The sequence below is a fragment of the Triturus cristatus genome, chromosome 7 (genome assembly GCF_964204655.1).
Source record: "Triturus cristatus chromosome 7, aTriCri1.1, whole genome shotgun sequence".
NCBI classification, from domain to species: Eukaryota; Metazoa; Chordata; class Amphibia; order Caudata; family Salamandridae; genus Triturus; species Triturus cristatus.
The window spans coordinates 1,259,084,847-1,259,108,082 of NC_140590.1; the positions used below are offsets into that span (position 1 = coordinate 1,259,084,847).

The 23,236-nt window shown below is 44.4% G+C and overlaps 1 protein-coding gene across 1 annotated transcript in view; it reads left to right on the forward strand.

Moving 5' to 3' along the window:
* The first annotated feature begins 21,764 nt into the window (after positions 1-21,764).
* LOC146811765 (beta-2-microglobulin-like) overlaps positions 21,765-23,236 on the forward strand; it is a 51,432-nt gene continuing 49,960 nt past the window's right edge. The window contains exon 1 of the mRNA XM_085618757.1: positions 21,765-21,884. Within this exon, the coding sequence (XP_085474883.1) occupies positions 21,821-21,884 (64 nt within the window). The 5' untranslated portion in view covers positions 21,765-21,820. The remainder of the gene's footprint in view (positions 21,885-23,236) is intronic.

Here is a 23,236-nt window from a genome sequence, read left to right on the forward strand (position 1 = left end):
AACTAGGATTTCGGTGGGTAAACCTTGTTCGTCCATTTGCTCACGTGGCAGGTCCTGCCAGCTGCTGGTTTGGGGGTTCATCAGTACAATGGCAGGGTCAGAAATCAACCCTAGTTCATAAGTTATTTGAGTCACACTCCTTTTCTTCCAGCTAGACTATGAGGAGTCAATGGGATGCTATAGATGAACTCAAGGTAGATGAAGGGGCCAACCATGAATGGCCATTTGTGGTGAAAGAGTGTTTAATGGCACTTCTACTTTGCTGTTTTAGTCATTTAAAGTCCATGGCAGCACAGATCCAATACCCATTCATGCATCACATATATGAATATTACTGTTAGGAGAATTTGGAACAATAATACTTTCTAGAACTATGCAGCAACAGTTCATGAGGAAAAATGCTATAACTTAAAATCTCACGTCTGCGGAATTTAACGTAATGTTTTACAGATAGCATGGTGCATATATTTAATTGGAATCCTTCTGTGTGGCAAAAGTATACTGAAATATTACTTCTTGGGGCCATATTCATTAGAAGCATAACAATGATTTTATAGAATAATGATAGATTGGCTTCTACTAGCAGTGGTGTGTGCTAAGTCAGAACATTCAAGAACACAATTTTGAATAAACATGACTAATGAGCACTGCTACTCCTCTTCACCTAACCCATTCACTCCCACTTCTTAAACAATTGTAAAGAGACCTAAAGCCCTAGCCTTGCTGCCCTCTCTGCCCTCCCAGAATCTCATTTCTTCCTCCTGATGGAGCAGGTAATGCAAAATGTTGTATACCTCCTCTATTCTGCATGAAAATACTAATTATGTAACCTACTTATATTAAATTGACTAACGGTATGAGGTGTTATACTAACCAACCATTTGCAATGTATTTAAACACCAATTACACGTGGGACTTATTGCTATGTGCATGGTAGAATAACTCTAATAGCTAAAACTGCATGCATATTAATAGTAGTACGTGTGATAATAGAATATCGCATGATTATGTCACTTTGTAACGTCTGCGCCTGTTTTGGTCCGAAAAGTGAATATTATTGCTTTAAATGTTGCTAAAAGCTAGGAAAATACTAATACATATGGGGATTAGTGAGGGTATAACATTAGAATCTTCATTTCCTTGTATTAATTACTTTTTGTGTTTGTTTCGCTTAAGTTGACATTTGGGCCTACTGAAAAATGGCGTCCGAAATCAAGTTCAGAAAGTGGCCACCGTCTTGTGAGCGCGATGTCTACTGCGCAGACTCGGATGGCTTCACGAACTTCCTGACGACCCCTGATCCACCGTGTTCCTGGTCAAGGATAGGAACATGGAGGACTGCCAAACATCAGTCAGTAAAAACTGGTTTAAATGAACAATTGGGCCATACAAGCAAACCCTATACTTTGTTGCATAAGGGTTACACGGACAAGAGGAAATGAACCAGCAAAATCCATGAGAACAGCCTGATGTAAAATCGGACGTTACCAAGCAGCCAATCGATGATCTTCTTTGCCTGAGAATGTTTCATGTTATCCCGACTTTTTATTATAAAAAGGGTAGTAGAATAAGGGCGTGTGTTCATCCATTTTCTTCTTCTTGTTCACGCTGTTATTTTCGCTGCTCGTTTTTCTTAATCTTTATTCCCTGATTCATACTCTGGCATTTTGAAGTTTCTATGACTGCACACCCCTATCAACCCCACAGGCGATGACAGATGCTTGCACGATTTCTGGTCTTTTGGAGATCTTTGGGACTGTAACATGCTGAGCAAAGAACTTTCAGATTTTTTTTTCTTTGGCCAGCTTTATTTGGACAATTTAAAATTTGATCATACAGAGCCAAATGAATTAGGAGAATCCAGATAGCAAGATTAGGTAAATAGTAATGTCATGTAATTTGCTGAATGTTTAACATTGATCTAAATGCTAATATCAAATTGAAAACAATATTTAGATAAACAAATATTTGATTAACAGAAATTTATGAGTCTGTGGTTTTTCGGATAAAGAAGGTTGAGGATTCTGAGTCTTAAATGTGTTTTAGCCGGTTCTAAATCACCATCAACCAGTCCAACTGCTTAGGATTAGGAATCTATAGGTGGTTAATGCAAATGTATATTCTGTAAAATAACTTTTCTTTCCTATAGGTAATAAGGTACTCCCCTCACACATGTCCAGCGCTTGATCATCATCCCTCCTATGTGCAGACTCGTAAGTTTAGAGAAGTGCGAGTGTTGGTTTTATGGGCCCCACCAATGAATGTATGTGTGAATGAGTTAGTGTGACAACGGGTCTGCGACGCAGGAAGGGATAAGTTGTAAATTTGCCTCTATCGCTCTTTTTCTCCGATCTCGCGCTGGAGCACTCCAAAACTCCATCATCAGCGGTAAGCAAAACAGGGAAATGTCACTATTAGGAGGAGGCGCATGAGAGGTCAGCCTTTACATATTGCAGAGCAGCTGAGCAGTTTCCTGCCTTGATGGGACACTTTCTGGCCTACCTTAGCATTACTGTGATAGTATACAATGATTTACAAAACACTGTCACGATCTGATTATCCTGACAGTCACTCCAAAATCCCTCTTCCCACCCCCTATCCCTTCGGGCACCCATTGCATATCTTTTTCTTCACTCTCTACCTGTGGTTAGATCTCTAAGGCTGGTTACTTATAAATCACTATTGCCAATCCAGTGAGATATCACTGTCTTGGGCAACACATGCTTCATCCACAAGTCTCATTTCTCATTCTGTCTTTCCCATGTTTCCTCGCTCACACTCCCGTTGTACCTTTAGATGATCTCATGGCACCTTAAAAAGCTATGTAAATAAGCAACGTACCATGAGTCTTCCATTTTGGAATCTCTATGCCACCTGTTGTATTAGATGGTGGACAAGCATTGACTGCTTGAACATCAAAAATATGTCCTTGTGATTCTGATGATGTTACTTCTTACACTACACAAGGGTAGCTGTTAAGGATAAAAGGATGTTTCTTTCCTCTCTCTCCTCTCTGCTTGAGTAATAATATTTGTAATGTGTAACTTATGTATATTATGCAACCTTTACAGGACTTCACTTGTTGTGGGCCTTTATCTCTTGGGTCTTGTTTTCACGACTCTATTTTTGTAATAGTATGTTTTTAATTTGCGTTATCGTGTTTTGAAAAATAAGCAAAACACACATTTGTTGTGTTTATGGTCTGTAAGCATTATGCTACTTCTAAATGTTTTGTCTTTAGGCTTGTAGTTGTATAAACATTTTATAAATTTCTTTGTATTATGTTACAGTCCTGATGAAGTTTGATGTTCAATTGAAATGCGTTGGCTGCAACTGTGATTGTAATAATTTGTATGGCATCAAGAACTTTTGGAAAATAAAAACAAAGAAGATGCAAGAAATTCTTTTGAATTATTGTTTCTGGACTGATTGAATCTGGAGGCACCTCTACATTTTGAGACTCATGTTGATCTGCTTTGCAGTAGTATCCAATAGTGGCTGGTACTAGATAGGGTGTGCACCATACTTTAAGAACTGTGTGGGAGGTGCAAGTTAAAATTACCTGGCAGCATCAAGATTGTTTGTATAAGCAATGTAACACCATAAGACAAACAGAGACAACAACTGAAATCCCCTCAATCTAAAATTATGAGTCAAACCTTTCTTTACTTTGAACAACTAATATGTTTCTCTCTTCTTCTTTGTGTCTCTCTGAATATCTCTCTTATCAGCGTAAAATTTCCCTTGGTCTTGGTCACTTTCTCTGGACCTCTATTTCTAGGCCTCTTTTAGTCTCTTTGTTTCTCCCTCTCTCTCAATCTCTCTTTTGGTGCTTCTTTCTACAGATCTCTCTCTTAAGTACCCTATGTTGGCATGTGCAGAGTGACAGCGTGGAAAAACAAGAGGGATTCAGGAGTCTTGTAACATCAATATGCAATCTCTGCTGCCTTTCTTTCTATCATCCTCCAAAAAACAGTCCCCAATTCTCTGCCACAAAGTTCATCATCCTCTCGTCCCAGACCAGCAGGCCCTTCCACATCTATCTGAGTCCCTTCTCTGTCCCTCATTCATCAACCACTTAACAGTTCCTCTCCCCTCATACACCTCTCCTTAGCGATTGGCCTGCGCAGACTTCCTCCTTCAGATCTACCACTGAGATTTTCCTCCTCCTTCTCCGCTTAGCCCTGCTCAACCTTTCGCTGTCCAGATCCTTTGCAATTACGCACTTTCTATCTTCCACTACAGTTCCTTCTACTAGTCTCTCTTCTGAGCTTCCTCAAACCTTATTCTCCACTGGAAAAACTTTTTGCTCTCTTCATCAACCTCTCATCTGCCTTCTCCCCAGCGCTCCCCCATAGAGTATTGCAAGACCTGCTACAAACAATCTTGGTGAAGGGAAACTCTTGGGTGAGCTGCAATTGGTATTTCTATCAAACGCAGATCACACAAAGTCAGAAACTTGACCATACAACTGGAGGGATTGATTGCTGCTAGATGGTCATCGTGTTCCCATTCAGCAGTCCTTTCACAGCTGCATGGCTTTTTTGGCCGATGAGACCCATGGGCTACAGAGTTTGTCAAGACCTGGCTACCTCTTTGGCAATGCTGCTCCAAAAGCATGAGTATTCAATTGTTTTTAAAGTGATCAATGGCACACATTTTATCATAGTGGTTTTAAACTTTTTTGTGCTGAGCCATCCTTGAGTCAAACATATTTTGGTCCCTCTCCCGTCACCTCATGACGCAACCTGCTAAAATGTTTAACAGTAAACATTGATTACTGTCGATTTTTGCGCATTAGAATTTTAGGGTACATGTTTAGACTAAAATCAAAGATAGGAGAACAAACATTATATTCTCTGGTACATTACCCTACTCCACCCTCCAAACATGTAAAAGGCTGCATGTTACAGGAATTCCAAAAACACCAGCCAGGGTGCCAAGTCCAGCAAAATTCATGGAATGTTTTTGTCATTTCACAAATATATAAAGTTGCTTGCTACAGCAGATTTTGTAGAAAGCAAAAATGTGATGGGTTGAATGCATGAATTATTTCAGTCACTGGTAATTACTTGGGCCCATGTTTTAGTCATTTTTTTGTTTGTCTGCCATGCCACCTCAGACAAGAACAAGAAATATGCATATCAGCCTTAGTCCTGCTGAAATAGGAATAGTCTTGGCCAAACTACCAGGCCAAGAACCCTATCAATAGGAACACCAGTAGCCCTAAACCACTTTTGGCCTAATTGAGCCTCAGGAGTAAAGTGCAGCTTGAGTCGTATAGCACATTGAGCATAGGTCCCAGGTCTGGGCATACCCATCGCTCTTTGCGTGTCATACTCAAGAAAGCAAAAAAGTGATGGGTCGCATGCTTGAATTAAGTTCAGCCACTGGTAATTACTTAAAGCTGCATTCTAGTCCATTACTGTTTGCCCACCATGTGCCCTCAGGCAGGAACTAGTGACATGCAAATCAACCTTGGAACGGCTCCAATCTTGCATCACTGTCAATGACGTGTCCCATCCTTACCTAAGTGATATACATTTTTATCAATTTCAGAAAGATAACCCTGTTGGAATTCACCATTTATACAGGTTGTGTTTTGATGTCTGCAGCTGGCCTCATAATGGTACATATTCCTACTGATATGCAGTTTCCTATAATGTGCATTAAAGAGAATGGTGCATTCTTTTTTTCCTTGGTGTCAAATGCAATATAACCTTTTGTCACTTTATGTTTATTTAGTGTTGCACAATATCGATGTCGTCACAGTATCAAGAAAACATAACACAAAATGCAATGAAAATATATTTTATACTTTAATATACGTGGCTAACTTTATGGACTTTTATGGAAGGTAATTTTTATCTGTTGCTACATTATCTATCTTTTAACTGCCATTTGATGGAATCTTATTTTAGCTCTTTGGTTGGAGGTAAAGTGCTGTAGGATATCCCTGCTGTTATTTGTTGGTGGGTGTGGGATGCAATAATTGCAGCTTTGACCCATTTCAACTGCTCACTTTAAATAGCCAAGTCACAACTCTTTCTGATGGAATTCAATCAATCAGTAGATTTGTAAAGCATGGCTAATAATCCAGTGGGGTATCCAGGTGCTGCAGGGCCCAGTTGAATAGCCAGGTCGTCAGTGCCCCTCGGAATTCGTTTAGAGAGGACGAGGTCTGTAGTTGTAGTGGAAGGTTGTTTCAGGCCTTGGCTGCCAGGTAGGAGAAGAAGCATCCTCCACTTCTGCTGCATTGAATGTTGGTGTGAAGAGGGAGAGGGGCATGGAGCATAGCTGTCTTGACGGGTGGTGGAAGGTGAGGGGTTGGTTAATGTAGGCAGGTCCCTGGTTGTGTAGCTCCTTCTATGCATGGATCAGTAGCTTAAATTGGCATCTTTTCTGTATGGGGAGCCAGGGGAGTCTTCTGACGTGGTGGGTGATTGAGGGGTGATGCCAAGGATGAGTCTTGCACTGGAGTTCTGTATGGTCTGAAGTCTGTGGAGGAGGTTGGTGGAGATCCCCGTGTAGATTGCGAACAGGGAGATGAATCAGTAGCTTCTGAGTTTGCTGGGGTCGGCTGATTGCTTCTTGAGTAGAGGTTTGACCTTGGCACGGTTCCAGTCTTTGGGGAAGTGCCTGTGGTAAGAGAGGTGTAGAGCAGATTGGTGAGTTCATGGCTGATCCTGTGATTTCCAAGATTGAAGATTTAGTGTAGGCAGGAGTCCATGGGAGCTGAGTAGACGGTGCTCACGGTGGTGGCGGTGTCCAAGGGGTGAGATGGTTCCACATGGTCAGCAGGTGGTCAGAGCAGGAGGTGGTGAGGAGGTCTATCTGAGCAGGCTTTGGTTCAAAGTTTCTGTAGATTGTGCCGATCTTGTTGTGGAAAAAGTTGAGGAGGTTATAGCATGGTTCTTGAGAAGGGGGTTATGTTGTTTTCTGTGGCCGCTGGAGTGGAGAACTCCCTGACTATCTTGAAAAGTTCTTTGGTGCAGTTGGAGCTGGCATTGATCTCATCAGCTTAAAGACTCTTCTTCTCTTATCATTCTGTGGTAGTGGCTGAGGGAGGATTTGAAGGCAGTCCTGTTGAGGGTGTTCTTACTTCCACACCATCTTCCCTCCAGTCAATTGCAGTCGCATTTTGCTGTTCTCAGTTCTTTGGTATATCATCTTGCATGCTTGTTGGATCTGATGTGCCTGTTAATCTTGATGAGCATTACGCGGTTGGCTCTGTTGGTTATCCAGGTGTTGAAGTTTTTGACACTTGGTCCAGGTTAGTAGTGGTGCCTGGGTTGGATGTGTTGAAGGCATCGGTCCATTGGGTCTGTGTGACTTTGACCCAGCTGCGGTGGGAGGTGTTGGATGGCTTGGCAGTGGAGTGTGTGGGCTGGAGATTTTGAAGTGGATGATGAAATGGTCAGTCTAGGTGAGTTCGGTAACGTGGCAGTGTTTGACTCATTTACTGGAGGTGAAGATGGGGTCCAGTGTGTGTCTTGCAGAGTGAGAGGGTTTGCAGATGAGCTGGGTAAGGCCAATGTTATTCATGATTTTGAGGAGGTTGATGGTGTCGTGGTCACTGGGGTCATTGAGGTGGAAGTTTAGGTCTACGAGGAAGATGTTGTCAGTTGAGTCAACGGGGAGGGGGGATGAAGTGGGCAATGATACTGCAGACACTGGGGTGTTGTCCAGGGGGTCTGTCTGCAAGGGTGCCTCTGATTTTGGATTTGCAGTCAGTTTGGAGTTTGAAATTGAGGTATTCTAAGGTTGGGATGGTGTTGTCCGTCATAGTGTTGCTCTCAATGTTTCCCTTGTGGAAGTTGATGATCCCTCCTCTTGGTTTGTTGATGGGGTCTTGGTGTGCGATCTCGTATCCCTTTGGTGTTGCTGCGGTGATGTTGGGGGAAGACTAAAGGGTGAGCCATGTTTCGGTGCGGAAGGCGATATTGGGTGAGAGGGTAGTGATGAACTCAGTCACATGCTTGCTGAGTGATTGTGTGTTGAGGGGGATGCAGGTGAACTGTGTGTGTGCTGGGGCAGTGTGTTTGGTGGCGTTTGGAGTGCTAGTGTGTGGGTTGCTGCAGGTGAAAAAGCATTGAGTACAGGTGAAAAGTCCTACCGGGGAGGGAGGTGAGGGGCAGTGACAGAGAGTGCTGGGGTGGTCGGGGTCTAGGGTGCAGAGTTTCATGCTGGTGTAGTTGTGGAGGGGAATTAAACAGGGGTTCTCAGCTCTAAGCACAGTCCAGGCGTGGACAGGCACAGATGGGCTTGACTTTGGCGTGCCAGTTGTGCGTCCTCTATGCGCCCGTGCTGAGCAGTCACACTGTGGCCTCCATTAAGTAGGTCCTGGGAGGTTGTAGGGGCACTGGATGGGGGAGGGCAGGGCTAGCGGGAGGCATCAAAGCAAAGTGGGAGCCGCAGCAGGGGAGGGGAAAAATGGGGAAAAAGGGGGGAGAAGCAGGCGACTACAGAGGAAAACGGCGGCAGAGAGATAAGGAGGAAAAAGGCCAAAAAGAGGCTTAGATTAGGCAATGAATGAGAGTGAAAATAGAGGAAATAAGGCCTGAGAGAGGCGAGAAGAGTCAATGAATGAGAGTGAAAATTGATGTAGGAAGCTGGCTCTCTATATAGCATACTAAAACGAAGTACACTGTGCAGAGTCTAGTAGGTCCCCAATTGGTTTACAGAGGCTAAGGTGGATACTAATGCTCTCTTTTGTGGTAGTGTGGGCAAGCAGTTAGGCTTATCAGATGGTACTGCTAACTGTATGGAACTGCCTCTTTTTGCATGGTTGCCCCCCACTTTTTGTCTGAAATCTGATGCACTTCGACTGATTGTACACTGGGTCCCTGCCAATCAGGTTCCCAGTGCCTGTGGTGTTCTTTCTCTAAGCTGTACCTTTGTTTTCACAATTGGCATCCTCTTGCACACACGTAAGTCCCTTGTAAATGGTACCAGTGGTACCAAGGACCTTGTGACCAGAGAGGTACTCTAACGACTGAGGCATGTATTGTGCCACTGTCAGAGACCCCTCACCAAACACATACACACTGCCATTGCAGGCTGTGTGTTTTGGTGCAGACAAAACGTAAGAATCGACATGGCACATATCCCTGTGTGCCAGGCACACCAACCACTCCCTGTGGCATAGGTAAGACATCCCTCTAGCTGGCCTCAGAGCCCTAAGGCGGGGTGCACTATACCACAGGGGCGGGCATAGCTGCATGAGCAATATGCCGCTACAGTGTCTGTGCCATTCACAGACGTTGTGTAAGTGCAGTGGAGCCATATTGAGTCCATGGGCTGGGAGTCTGTCATTACGAACTCCACAGCTTCATGATGGCTTCACTGAATGCTAAGGAGTTTGGCATCAAACTTCTCAGCATAATAAACCCACACTGATGCCAGTGTTGAATTTATTACAAAATGCACTCTTAGAGATGCCCCCTGAAAAACTACCAACTCCCTTGTGTCCAGCTGACTGGTCTACACCAGCCTGTCACACACAGGCATGTTTCTGACCCCCTGAGGTGGGGGCCCTTGTGCTTTCGTGGGTCAGGAACAAAGGCTGCTTGGGGTGGAGGTGCTTCATATCTATCCTGAAGCAGGAACAGCTTTCAGGGCAGTGAGCCTCAAAGGCTTCCTGCCCTTTAATATGCTAGTCAAGGCCCCTCCAGGTAGTGGAGATGCCGGCCCCCTTGAGCAAGCTCCACTTTTCATGGCAAGGTCAGCTGGAAAATTAGTAGTTAGGAAAAGTGTGTCCCCTCTCTGCCAGGACCTCCCCTAAGGTGCCCTAGACCGAGGTGACCTCCTCCTTAGGAAATCCTCTAACTTAAATGGAAGGATTCGACCCAATCAGGTTTGGGGGATGCCCCCTCTGCAAAGGGAGGGGACATTCAAAGGGTATAGTCACCCTAAAGGCAAGTAGTCCATTTGGTACCATCAGCCAGTCCTTGCAACGCCCCTAAATTTAGCATTATGGGGCACCACTGAACCTTGATCCTCAGATCCCTGAGACCTAACAAAAAAAGGACGAAGAAGATGCCATGCAGTCGACCCGGGAAGACAACTATTGATTTGACCCCAGCCCTACCAGACCTACCGGCCCCAACTCTCCTGCTCTATGTCCCTGTGAAGAAGATGACACCTGTCCTGTGGGCAGCTACTTCAAAGAACCCCAGGAAGACTGCCACAATTCAAGAAAGACCAGATCCACCTGAGTACAGCAGCCTTTTGCAGAAAACCTCCACCTTCACAGGCTCCGGATCCAGTTGGATCCGCGACCCCTGCCCACTTTGCACTCAACGCCCACGACCTGAGTCTGAGTGGCTTACCTGTCCGTTGACGTCTCCCCAGCAATCCAGACTTCGACTCCATTGGTGATTGACCTCTCCTAGACCTCACAAAGTCACCTGCAGCCTCTACACGAAAGGTCCACCTGACCGCAAACGGCTCCAAATAAGAAAACCTGACCATGCCTCGACCTCCCCCAACACGCCAACTTACCTGCCCAGCCGATAGTCACCATCATCCAGCCTCCTGGTCCGATCCTGCAGCCTCTTTGTGCGACCGAGATCCTCAATTGGTTTGCATTGGGCACCCGGCCCTGATTTGCACCCTGCACACTGTTGCCCCAGTGTAGCTTTGCTGCTGCCTTGTGACCCCCACGCTGTGCTCACTTTAAGCCCCCAGGGCCTGTGGACTGAAACCGCGGATACCGACCTGCAACTTGCACCTTTTGTGGGTGCCCCCAGTCTCCATTGACTAATATTGGGCTCGGTGAACACTGCACCCGGCCGCCCCAGTGCCGCTGGTGGTGCAGTACTTACCTTAAACTGAACCTCGTCCAATGTTGTGAATGGCAGAGTAAGTTGCTTACTTACCTGTTAATGCATAACCCTGTTTTCCTTCCATAGGATTACATTGCATTTCTATCATATTGCACACAAAATTCTATCTACTTCTACTGCAAAGTTCTACTGTTCTGAAACTGTTATTGCAAAAGTATTTCTACAACTGTAAATCATTGTTTACTGCCATGCAAAACGATTTCTACAACTGCAGTTGAAAAGTATTGCTACTTTTAAAACTGTAACTTATCTGCAACTGAGTTCCTCTTGGTTCTAAAATAAAATAACAAAGTAATACTTTTTTTATGAAAACAATTGGTCTGGATTCAGTCTTTTAGTGTGTATAATCATTTCTTGCCAAACTGTGTGGAAACAAATGCTTAACACGTCCCTCTGATAAGCCTAACTGCTCAACCACACTACCACAAATACAGATTCTATTATTATCTACTTAAGCCTCTGGGGATCCACTGGACTCTGTCCACACTATACCTTACTTTGGTATAATATATACAGAGCCAGCTTCCTACACTAAGCATTTTTGTACTTACAGAGGCAATAAACGAGGCACACTTTCAAAGAATAAATCTGAGACCAATTTAGAAAAATAACACTTCTTGTTATATATATTTCAAACTTAAGAACTTTGTTTGAAGGTAACGTCTTTGATAAAAATATACACAGGTAAGTAAACATTTCAAACCTGTGCGCTTCTATGCACAATGTAATCCTATGGGGGGGAGTCGAAGATGCATAAAGATAGGTACAGTTGGTTTCAGGGGTTCACTGTTTGGGATGGGAATAGTAGTGGGCCAAGGTTCAAAGTACTACGAGCAGTTTGTCTGGAACTGTACAGATTCTACCTGGAGCAGGGTGCTGGTGAGGCTGGTAGCTGGCTCGCTTCAGAGAAGCGGGCCACCTGAAAAGTGGCTGGCCAGGGCGTCTTGCGGGCAAGTCCAATAGCTCCCAAATGGGGGCTGATGTCACAAGAGGTCTTGGAGCATGGGGGCACAGCCGGTTCGTCAGGAGCCGGGCTAGGCGGCTGGAGCGCAGAGTGGTTAGGTCGGCTGGGCCGGATGTGCAAAGATGCACCCACACAGTAAAGGACTAACAGCTGGCAGGGGCAAAATCAAAGCTGCTGTGTCTCAGTGATGCTAACTTCCCTTGATGGCGGCTTGGTCCTGGTGCAGTGAGGATCTGGACTGGACACTCACAGTTGGTGTTTGGTACAGAGTGTCCGGTACCCCGGAGTTTGGTGCTGCATGCCTCCCGTTGGTCCTGGTGTATTCCCACTCGGTGGGGAGACAGATCTGACCTTCCAAAGCACGAATACCTTCTCATGGTCTCCTGCCGCATCCGTTGGGCCGGGGAGCTGCAAGGCGATGGACCGGCCTGCAGGGGAGTAGCTCCTCTACTCCAAGAGAGACTTTTGGTGTTTGGTTTAGTGCTGACAAGCTACCCAAGGCTTTGGTAGTTCTCCAGTTCGTAGGACGAGTCACTCTGTTGTGATTACCAAGAGAGGGCTGAGGACGGCAGGCTTTCACGCCAAACTTCTGCTGCAGTTCTTGCCAGGCAGTGACTCTTCTTCGTCCATTTTTTGTTGATCCGTCAAATCTGAGATTTGGGTTCAGAGGTGCCACCTAAATACTCAATTGTGGGGTGTTATAGCGAGTGACAGGTAGAAGCCAATGGGCTACCTACCTTTAAGGTGTCTCCACCCTCTATATGACCACTTTCTGTGGGAAGTGGGCTCTTACCCTAGAAGGCTAATTCCATCCAAAACAACATGGAGGAATCTGAAAAGTGGGGCCCACATCAGCTGGCCCGCCCTAGGGGTGGTGCTGGCTGAATGTGGGCACACCTCCTAATCTTACTAATTTACTCACCTGTTTTGCTGTCAAAACGTGGGGTCAAGACAGGTGGGTGGCAACTCCACTATTTGGAGAGGTCCGGGGTTGCATAACAAAGGCCATGGAATGGACATCCTGCTTGAAGGAGGTGTGAACAACTCTACCCAGAACAGGCTTTGTTCCTGTCCTCTGAGAGCGAAGTCTCACACCTCAAGAGGTCAGAAACCTGTCTATGGTGGCTCCCTGGTCGAGACCAGTCAGTGAACACACTTGAAGAACCAGAACCTTTTGGGCCTGGCGGCGCAGGGTATGCCTTAATCTCCTGGGTTCTCCTGCTCAGCTACACAGAGACACGGGACACTCTGTTAGGCATTAGAAGATTGGATTTATTAGCTGCAGCTAGCACAGTTATCCCAGAAGTACACAAGGTAGGTTCTTTGGAGACTGCCACTTCACTCCGTGGCGCACAATCTTATATACCATAGGTGACATATACATTAACCAAATACACACCCAGAACATATAAGAAAGAGCCAATAAGAAAAGTTGGAAAACAGGACAGAACCAATAGAAAAGATTTGAAAACAAAGTGTCAGATGACTCGAAGAAACCTCTCCTCAAACCGTGTTTGTCACCCCTCCTTCAAACTAATTCATTAACAGATTCGTAACTAACTTGCAGGTGGCGAGATACGTTTGTTTGTGTTGGAGGACAGTTGTGAAACGAGAGAATGCTAGCAGAGGACAGTGAAGGCCAGACGATAAGATAAAGTCAGAAAAGAATAGTGTGAACCAACAGATAGTTGAGACGGGGATTAGAAAAACCAGACAGGGATTAGTGTACTCGGCCAATCCTAACATCAGCTTTGCAAATAGAGGCACAAGGGTTATTTCGACACGAAGCTGCAGAAAAAGCAGAAAAAGACTTTGATTGTCGTGCTGCCTGAGTGAGGGCAACACAAAATGGCGGCGGAGCACAAAATGGCGGGTCGATAGGATCACAATCGAAAATCGAATTTCCTCACACTAGTAGTCGGTAGGTTGTATGGGGCACCTCTAAGGTGCCATCTAGGTGCATTTATTAATAAATCCAGCCCTGGTATCAGTGTGGGTTTAGTAAGACGAGGTGTTTGGTACCAGATACCTTGGGGTACAGTGAAGAAATCATGTAGCTGGGGAACTCGTAATGGTGAGTGTTCAGCCCATGTACTTGATATGGCTTCCCTGTGCACTGGCAATATCTACGGGTGAACTTAGATATCACCGGTACATAGCCACTCTCAGAGTTAGATCCACACATGGATATAGTGCACCCTTCCTTAGGGCTGTATGGCCTGCCATAGGGGTGACTTACCAATGCCACATGCTGTGCTGGCTGGCATGGCACTCAGGGATGTGTGCCATGTCAACTCTTCAATTTTCTCTGCACCAAGACATGCAGGCTGCAATGGCAGTTTGCATGAGCTTGATAAGAGGTCCCTTAGGGTGGCACAATGTGTGCTGTGTCCCTTATGGACCCTCTTTAGGTCCAATGCCCTAGTTACCAGGGGTTTGCATGGATCCTAAAGGGTTGCCAATTGTGGAACAATTGTACAGTTTAGGAAAAGAAAACGGTGCTGGGGACCTGTTTAGCAGGAACCCAGCACACTTTCAGCCAAAGTTGCACCAGATACCAGGCAAAAGTATGGGGTACTGCAACAAAAACCCAGGAACAATGGACCTATGTTAGGCCGGATTAGTCCGATTACGTAAATTGGATGTATATATGTCACATCACCTTTCCCTTGTCCACCACCCTCACTTACTCACCCCTACCTTAATCACCTCTTCCTGTCCTTTCCCAACACCAGAGCACCAAACACACTTGAATTGAAACTAAATGAAAGACCAACTGTGTTGCCAATAACGAAGTGAATATTTGGTTTGTTAATAAATTGCATTCACTGCTGACTATGTTACAATGGTATTGTGAATGCACAATGGAGAGAAGGCAGGCAGGATGTCGTCCTTGGAGCTATGCTTTGCTGGAGGCTGAATCTTCTTGGTGCTTGGGGGTCTTTTGTGGAGAAAGTCAACAAGCCTTGGCAACGACAAACAGACGCTGTGCACAGGGAGGCAGTTCACGTCGGCTGGAGAGGGATTGCTGTTACCCAACTTGCAGGGAAGATCAATCAATCAATCAAATAATCTTTATTCGGATAAAAATATCCATAAAAGCACAATTCATCACTACCAATGGCAAATACAATACAAGTTTTAAAACATATAAATATACAATATCATCCAATACAAATACAAAATTACAGTAATAAAATTACAATAAAAAGGTTGGACTAACCTTCAAAATCTAGCAGCATTAATAACAAAGTATGAGGTTTAGACCAATGTGCAAAATCGGCAGTATATTACAAATAAAGAGCGATAACGTGCAATAAGTCAAACAATGATAGGCATCAAGGTACAGATATAATTTAACTAAAGCCCCATTTTCAATTCTACCAATACTAGCAGCATTGTCAAAATATTTGATTACTGGCAATATTAATGACCATTATAAGAGCAAAGATAAAGATTAATTTCACTAGGCAGTGTTACAAAATGTGTGGCACATTAGAGTTCATTCATAGAAGCACGTGAGCGTACCGCTGCTTGTAAGAACGTGCTTACTCGGAAGATCAAATCATCACTTCCTAGCTGTAAAATTTCGAAATATGCTAATTTAAAATCAAAAATAGCCCATGCCTTAAGATAGAGGGTTAAGTACTGTTTTGTATATCTAGCGTAAAATTCACAAAAAAGTAAAAAATGTAACAATGTTTGTTTACTACCAATACCGCATGGGCAACACAACTGCTCAAGGTTGCTATTAAATCCTATCGGGAAGCAGAGTGAATATTTTATGCTACCATCCCTAAGGCGGAAAAGTAAGCTCCTTTTCCATCTCCCTATATTCTTCCTGAGGTATTTCTGTGGCATATGATGTTGAGTGCTCAGTACCTCCAGAAGGGGCATATACCTAACAATCGATGATTTATGATGCTCGATGTTCTGTCTTTCTTTATGATACAGGTCATACAGCGCCCCCCTAAGTGATTTTGTACTGATGCCTTCCAGTGCTAGTAGACATAAAAATATGCGCTCCAACTTCACACTGGATTAACTATTTTTAACTGCAGCAAGCCAGGGTATACTACCACCCTTATCACATTTAAGGCAATCTATAATTATCTCTCTTGTTAAAATCGTAGCGGAGTTCTGCCATATTTTTAACCAGAATATAGCTGGACGAGACCTAATAAAATCCTCCACATAATATAGGTTCAATTCCTTGTGGCATATATAAGTTGGGGATGAAATTTGAGCCCCGAGAATTTTTCTACAAAATCTATTCTCTTCAATTTGGATCCCGCTACAATTTACATACCCCCAGACTTCAGCACCATAGGTGGCTGTTGATACACATTGCGATTTATATATCTGGATTAAAGGTAACACCACCTCTGCTTGTTTTGGCTGCCGAAGGCTAATTATAGAATTAACCGCTTTGGAAAGTTTGCTTCTGCTGTGGGCTACATGGACTTGCCAAGAGCCTGATTCTGAAAAAACTAAGCCCAGATAAGGAAAAGTGCTTGTGCGTGTTAGGGATTCGCTGCCCGATGTTATAGAATTAATGCAGTGTTTTTTTGGCCCGCACATCATTATATAAGATTTTTTTAAATTAGTGCAAAGGTCCAGTTCGGCCATAAAAGACACGAACCCCGTAACTAAAGTGCGGAGTGCGTTGGGGGTGCGGCCCATAAGGACCGCATCGTCTGCATATAAAAGCACGGGGAATAATTTGCCATTCATTTTCAGTACATCATTGGTCAATTTAGACAGGGAATTATGTAATTCATTTATGTACAGGATAAAAAGTAGAGGGGCTAGAACACAGCCTTGTCTAACCCCTCTACCAATGACAATATCCCCAGAAACCTCCGCATCATTGCTTATCCTCACCTGTGCCTTTAAATCCCTGTGCAAATACGCCAAAAAATGGACCAAAGCCTCATCCAACCCATAATTTAAAAGAATCTCCCATAAACGTGATCTGCTGACAAATTCAAAGGCTGAGGTTAAATCCATAAAACCCAAATAAAGTGGAACTTTTTGAGCGATCGTATATTTGCCCAAAATAAGATTTAAATTTAACAGTTCCGACATTGCTTCTAAAACCCAGCTGACAACAATTTAAAATTTGGTTATCTTCAGCCCATTTCCTGATCTTATTAAAGACAACCCTGCCCAAGATCTTCAAAGTATTGTCTATCAGGGAAATTGGGCGGTAACAGCTGGGATTGGATCTGTCACCTTTTTTAAAAATGGGCACAATGATACTGGTCGACCAAGTGCTCGGGATAGCCGTATTGGTCAAGTTATTAAAAACATTGCATGAAAGGAGAGCCCAAAAATCTGGTTAATGTTTTATAAGGTCGATTGGTAGCTCATCCGAGCCTGGGGCTTTGTTCCCTATGCTTTGTTTTATGGCATCCTCAACTTCGATTACAGTTATAGCAACCTTTAAAACTGGGGGGCAGGTATGGCTATTAGAGATCTTTGTGGAAGCTGTATAGATTCTGGCAAAGTGCTCCTCCCATAATTCGCACGTTATGTTACAGCTTATGGCAGTAATATTTGAGCCCATAGACCTCATGGCTTTAACTTCTTTCCAGAATCCAGTTACATCCTTAAGTGAGGCAGCACTAGCAAGGTTATCCCAGCGTTCTCTCAATATCTCATCTGAGCGTAATTTAGTTGCTTTCTTATAGCAGGCTCTTAATGATATGACTCGGGTTATATCCCTGGGTATGGCCGCTAATGCTTCACGCAGTTCTATGTTAGCCCGCGAGCATATGCCATCGAACCATCTGGGATTCTTACTTAAGTAGGTAACAGGTCTTGAAATTATATGTTTGATACCAGCACATAAACCACTAAAGGCCTCAATGATCTCTGCACCCAAGGTGCTTCTTGATAAGCACATCTCTACCAGTAGGGGATACGATTTTATCATGCGTGCAAATAGGGCTTTATTATCTATGCCCTTCCAAATCACTCTAAGTTTGTCAGTTGATGCCTCCAAATGTTTAGCCCCTATTTCCCTTTGGGTAATAGTTTTAAGAAAAAATCTAATAGTTGTTAAAATGGGGTTACGGTCACCTTCGCTAGTACATAAAACCTCAGCCTTTACTAAAATATTTACCAATGAAGATGATATAAAAACATAATCTATAATAGATGAACAGCCACGTCCTCTATAGGTAGGCAGTGGACCCTTATTTGAGTCAACGCCTGCCTTTTCCATTACATTAACTTAATTACGGGAAGAAATATAATTGCAAAGTTCCTCCCCTCTTTTACATAGGTTGACCCTAATGGGGCAAGGGTTGTATTATCAATACCACTATGCAATCGTACGTTAAAATCACCGCCTAGGCAGATTCCGTCCAATTTACCATACCTCTGCTCGTCTTCTAATTTATCAATAAATTCAAACAAATCAATAAAGTTCCTATTTGGAAGTGATGTAAAATCATTATTATAAAAATTATTTAAACATATCGAGGCCCCCTGTGAATAAACCGTGGCTTGAAAGTTCTCGTTATTTGTCACCAGTGGTTTTATGCTACCCCCAGCTGAGATCTTTATCCATGTTGATAACCCCCCACATGGGCGACCTGTTTTGGGGCAGGGTACAATGCTATTATAACATGCAAATCCTTCAAGGAACAATTCATTTGTGCACCATGTCTCCTGGAACATCAGAATGTCATAATTACTAACCAGATCGACCCACTCCATGGAATTCAGTTTGGATCTTAGTCCTGCGATGTTCCAACTTAACACATTTAAGTTAGGATCTAGGGATCTGGGTTCAGTGACAACCATACAGACTATTAAGGGTTCCACTAACTCTGGTGCAGTAGTCGATAGTTGTCTCGATAGTCAGTCCTGGCTCTCCAGACTAGACAGAACGGTAAACCGATTCTGTGTGATATATGTCGGGATAGTAAGATTACGTGTGCCCGGAGGAGGTTTGTAGACAAAGCCCAGAGGTAGTGAGTGTATGAGAGTTGGGGCAATATTGTGGTGCGTTTGTGCTCTTAGTAGCCATTTCACCAGGGAGGGACCTCTAAAATTCACGACTATACAGTCACCTGTAATGTTCTTATCTGAGGGTCCTACCCATCCTACACGTCGCACCATTAAAATTTAATTGGCATTCACCATCCCTAGGCCCTTATACTTCGATAACCAATCAATACTCTTATTCTTGAGTTGTTCCCAGGACTCTGATTGGTCTTTCTTCAAGGGAGGAGTGCCAGCTAAAATTACAACATAAGGGCAGGCTTGCAAGGAAGACTGGTCAGGCCTCTGTAGAACCAACAAACCACCATCTGTGCTGCAGAGCAAAGCGATGTCCATGAGAAAACAGGATCAGCAAACCGGTCGTCGTCGTCGTAGAGGTGCCTGCAGATGCAGGAAAGTGACTCCAATGGAGATTCCTTCTAGCTGGCTGAGTCCTTGGTGACTCAGAGGATGATGGCCACAGAGCTGCAGAACTTGAAGAAGCACAGGGACAAAGATGCAGCAGGAATATTCCCACCAGAGCAGTCTTGTCTTTGGTCCAGGCTCGAAGAACAGCAGAGTTCCAGTGTACACCAACAGAAGAGTCTTTGGACAATCTTTAGATGACAGGCAGTCAGATCTAGAAGTTGTTTTTGGGACAAATCTAAGGACCCACCCTCAGGAGAGCCCTTAAGTAACCCTAAAAAGGAGAAGGATATCTTCTCAGGTGACCTAACTATCAGAGCGGAGCAGGGATGCTCCTCAGCTGTCCTAGCCAGTCAGATGCTCCCAGGGTCCAAAATTCAACATGGAAGAATCAAGTGGCCACCTGGAGGAGCTCTGGGGCACATCCTTAGGGAAGAGCAGAGCAGGGGAGTGGTCACTCACCAGTCCTTTGTGTAGTTTCACACCAGAGCGGGAGCCGAGGGCTCCTGAACTGGGCTAAACTGATTTATGCAAGGAGGGCACCAAATGTGCCCTTCAATGCAGTCTAGTGGTACTTGGAAGCGCCCCCACCCAACCTAATTCTAAAGGAGAGGTGGTCACACCTCTTCTTCCTTGGGAGTCTATTGTTCAGCTTCCCCTGCCTGAGTAAAGCTCATCAGCAGGGGGGCAGAACACTGTCTAGGGTCGGCAGCAGCGCGGGCTGGCAATTGGTTTTAGGGTGTCCTCTAGGGAGCCCCTCAGTACATGGTAAACATGCAACTAACAGTGGAATCAGCATAGTTGCATAATTCCGACATGTTTGATACCAACCATGACCAGGTTTGAGGCAGCCATTATGTAGTTAGACATCTCGACATCTCGACTTGCCAGTGACCACTACATACCTTATAATGGATGTACCGCATCCACAAAGCCCAGAAAAAGGAATGTGGAGTATGTAGGGATATATTTGCTTGTGCAGGGATACCCACACACTTAGAATCAAGTATCCTGCCCTTGGACTGAAGGGCCTACCTTAGGGGTGACGTATAGGTTAAAAGAGCAGTGACCAGGATATAAGTGAAACCTTATATGCAAAGTGAAAGGTGCAAGCACCATTTCACGCAGGCTGCAATGGCAGCTCTGCAGAGACTGTTTGCATGGACTTTCATGGGTGGCACAATAAATGCTGTAGCCCATGGGAGACCCCTGGTGTACCGGTGCCCTAGGTACCCCAGTAGCATATACTAGGGACTTCCAATGGTACACCAGTATGCCAATTGTGGGTTGTGCAAAGTACTTACCAGAGAATTTAGAGAGAGCACTGCCACTGGGGTCCTGGTTAGCAGCATCCCAGTGAACTACAGTCATAACTCACTGACACGAAGCAAAAAGGTGGGAGTATCTATGTCAGAAAGATCCTACTTTCCTACAGGCAGTACCTGCCCTTTTAAAGCACAGGTCAGCACTCATCCATTTGTCTGCTGTAGTGCCATTCACTTTTTTCTTCTGCCCACCACTGCATACAGCACGGGGGCAGGGGTAGCCTACTTCATCATTTACCTGACCTGATATGAGTGACTGCATTCTGCTCTTTGCAAAATATATAGTCCTTTTTTATTAGTTCTAGGGTCTAATGGTGCCGTATTTGCTTTTACATTAATACAATATATACATTTAGGCTTTAGAAGGTGCTTGTTTTATACAAGCAGAACACTAGCAGCTCCCCCAACACTGTTTGTTGTGTGTCTTCAGGATGGGCCTGAGGAAAGAAGCCGGAGAGGATGTGGCATAACAACCAGAGCTGACAACTTTGGCTCTGGGGAACAGGGTTTGAGTCTCATCCTGTGATTCTGAGCAAATCACGTGCTCTCCCCTGCCTACAAAAAAAATGAAGGTGTCCTTGTGTAATGTAACTGTGGTCATGTAAAGCGCTCCAATACCTTCGCGTCGAGTTAGCGCTATATAAAACTGCAAAAAAAAAATCATGTTATATAATGGTAACATGGATTTATATTTCCCGAGACAGAAAGAAAGGCAGCGGTGATTGGAAAAGCAACAAAGACTCCTGGAGGACTGTCAGGGCTTCAATTTTCCTCGTATGATTACTTTGTTGCCATGGTTGAAGGTCAGGCCAGCAGCCCCAGCCCAGCCAGCCTAGCTCAGGGAACCTGACGGGGGTGTGGATGGGGTAGGAGCGCTAAAGCCCTGTCAGCCCAACAGTCTACTCTGAGGTGAGATACATGACTAACGTTTAGGAGATGCGCTACCTAGAACTTTTAGTGCGCAATCATCCATTCCCTTTTCCGAGCACACACAGTCGCCTGACAAACGAAAGTGAAACTACGCCCTTAATTCATTTTATTCTCTAAAATGACTTAATCTCCAGCCCTGAGCTAAACTAGCTATGCTGGTGAGGCTCATTCTCGGTCTTCAGCAGCGACGTCCACCCAGAGACCGATGACGCTGCTCGTAGACGTGGCTCTGATTGGTCGACTTTCGTCTCGTATAAACTGTTCGGGAAATTGGAGGCTAGTTTGTGGCTGGCTTCGTTCGAAGAAGAGACTTGTCTAACTTCTGCTGCGGGAAAATGGCTTCAATTATGCTCCTTGCTCTGCTTTTGGGTCTCGGGTGTTGGTGCCAGGCAACGATACGTAAGCAGAGCATTCCGATGAATATAGTTTTTTTTTCTTTTGTATTGTCTCAACATTTTTAAGCGTGTTAATGTAGCTGGAAAGTGTTATTACATTAATCTGTTTAGGTAACATATTGCTTTACTGTGTAATGGAGGTATTTGTCGGGGTCGACGTGGGGCTCTTTGTCGAGTAAACTTGACGAGCTAAAACAACATTTTCTATTCTGGGTGTTCAAGATCGTCACGATTTAAAGTAAAACCCAAACTACAAGCCAACAAATGAAAAGTACGTTCGACTTAAATACTCGGTTGCTATAATTGAATTTTTCTTGTATTGGCTCACGTTTGAGTATCATCTTTGCTGCACTGATGATAGGGGTGGGGCGGGGAAGATTCGGCTGCGGGTCATCTGATGGCGCATAGACAACGGCTTTTGCCTAATATACGGCCCCAAGGACCGTCAGGTGTGGTGCGAGTTCCTGGTGGAGTTTAAATAATCTCCCCTCTTTCAAATTAGAGAAGTGCAGGTACTGAGTTCCGGTCAGTACCTGCCCTTTTAAAGCAAAGGTCAGCACTCTTAACCATTTGTCTGCTGGGGTGTCATTCACTTTTGTCTCCTGCCCACCACAGCATAGGGGACAGGGCCAGCCCACTTCAGCATTCAACTGACCTTATGTTAGTGAATACGTTCTGCTCTTTGCACAATAAGAAGTCATTTTTATTACTTCTAGGACTACTGGTGCAGTGTTTGCTTTTACATTAATAGAATTTATACATTTTGACTTTAAACAGTACTTGTTGTACACAGAGAATAGGCTAGCAGCTCCCCCCAAACTGTGTTGTGTGTCTTCATTTAAAAGAAATCATACATTTTGACAAATAAAATTTGTTTCCAAAAAAAAAAAAGAAATCATAAAGAAAGGATTGGAAAAAGGATGGCAGTACCTGTGCTTTTCAGGGTGGGCCTACTAGACAGGGCATGTGCTGTCTGTTGTCAGACATATTGTGGCTTACCATGAACATGGAGGGGCTTGTGGCCCACCGTTTACTTGTGATTGGTTGGCCTTCCTTGTCATTCCCATTTGCCTGCTTCTTATTTGTGCCCCGGCTTCTTAATCTTGTGTTTGTCCCTCCCATGGAGCATTACCTCTTTGCCATGCATGTTTTTTTCCTGGTGGCTGTGCTCGATGTTGGAGAACAACTTTGTATGTGTGTGTAACTACTCTCAGGATGTGCATGTGTTTTTGAACCATCTCCCTTGTGTACCTCTTTCACCTCATTCTGTTGCCTGTCCAGTGTGCTTCACTGTGGCCACCTCCCTGTTACACGCAGCTTGAGCTTTTCATGTTGCATCTGCCCCCTGCCCTCCCC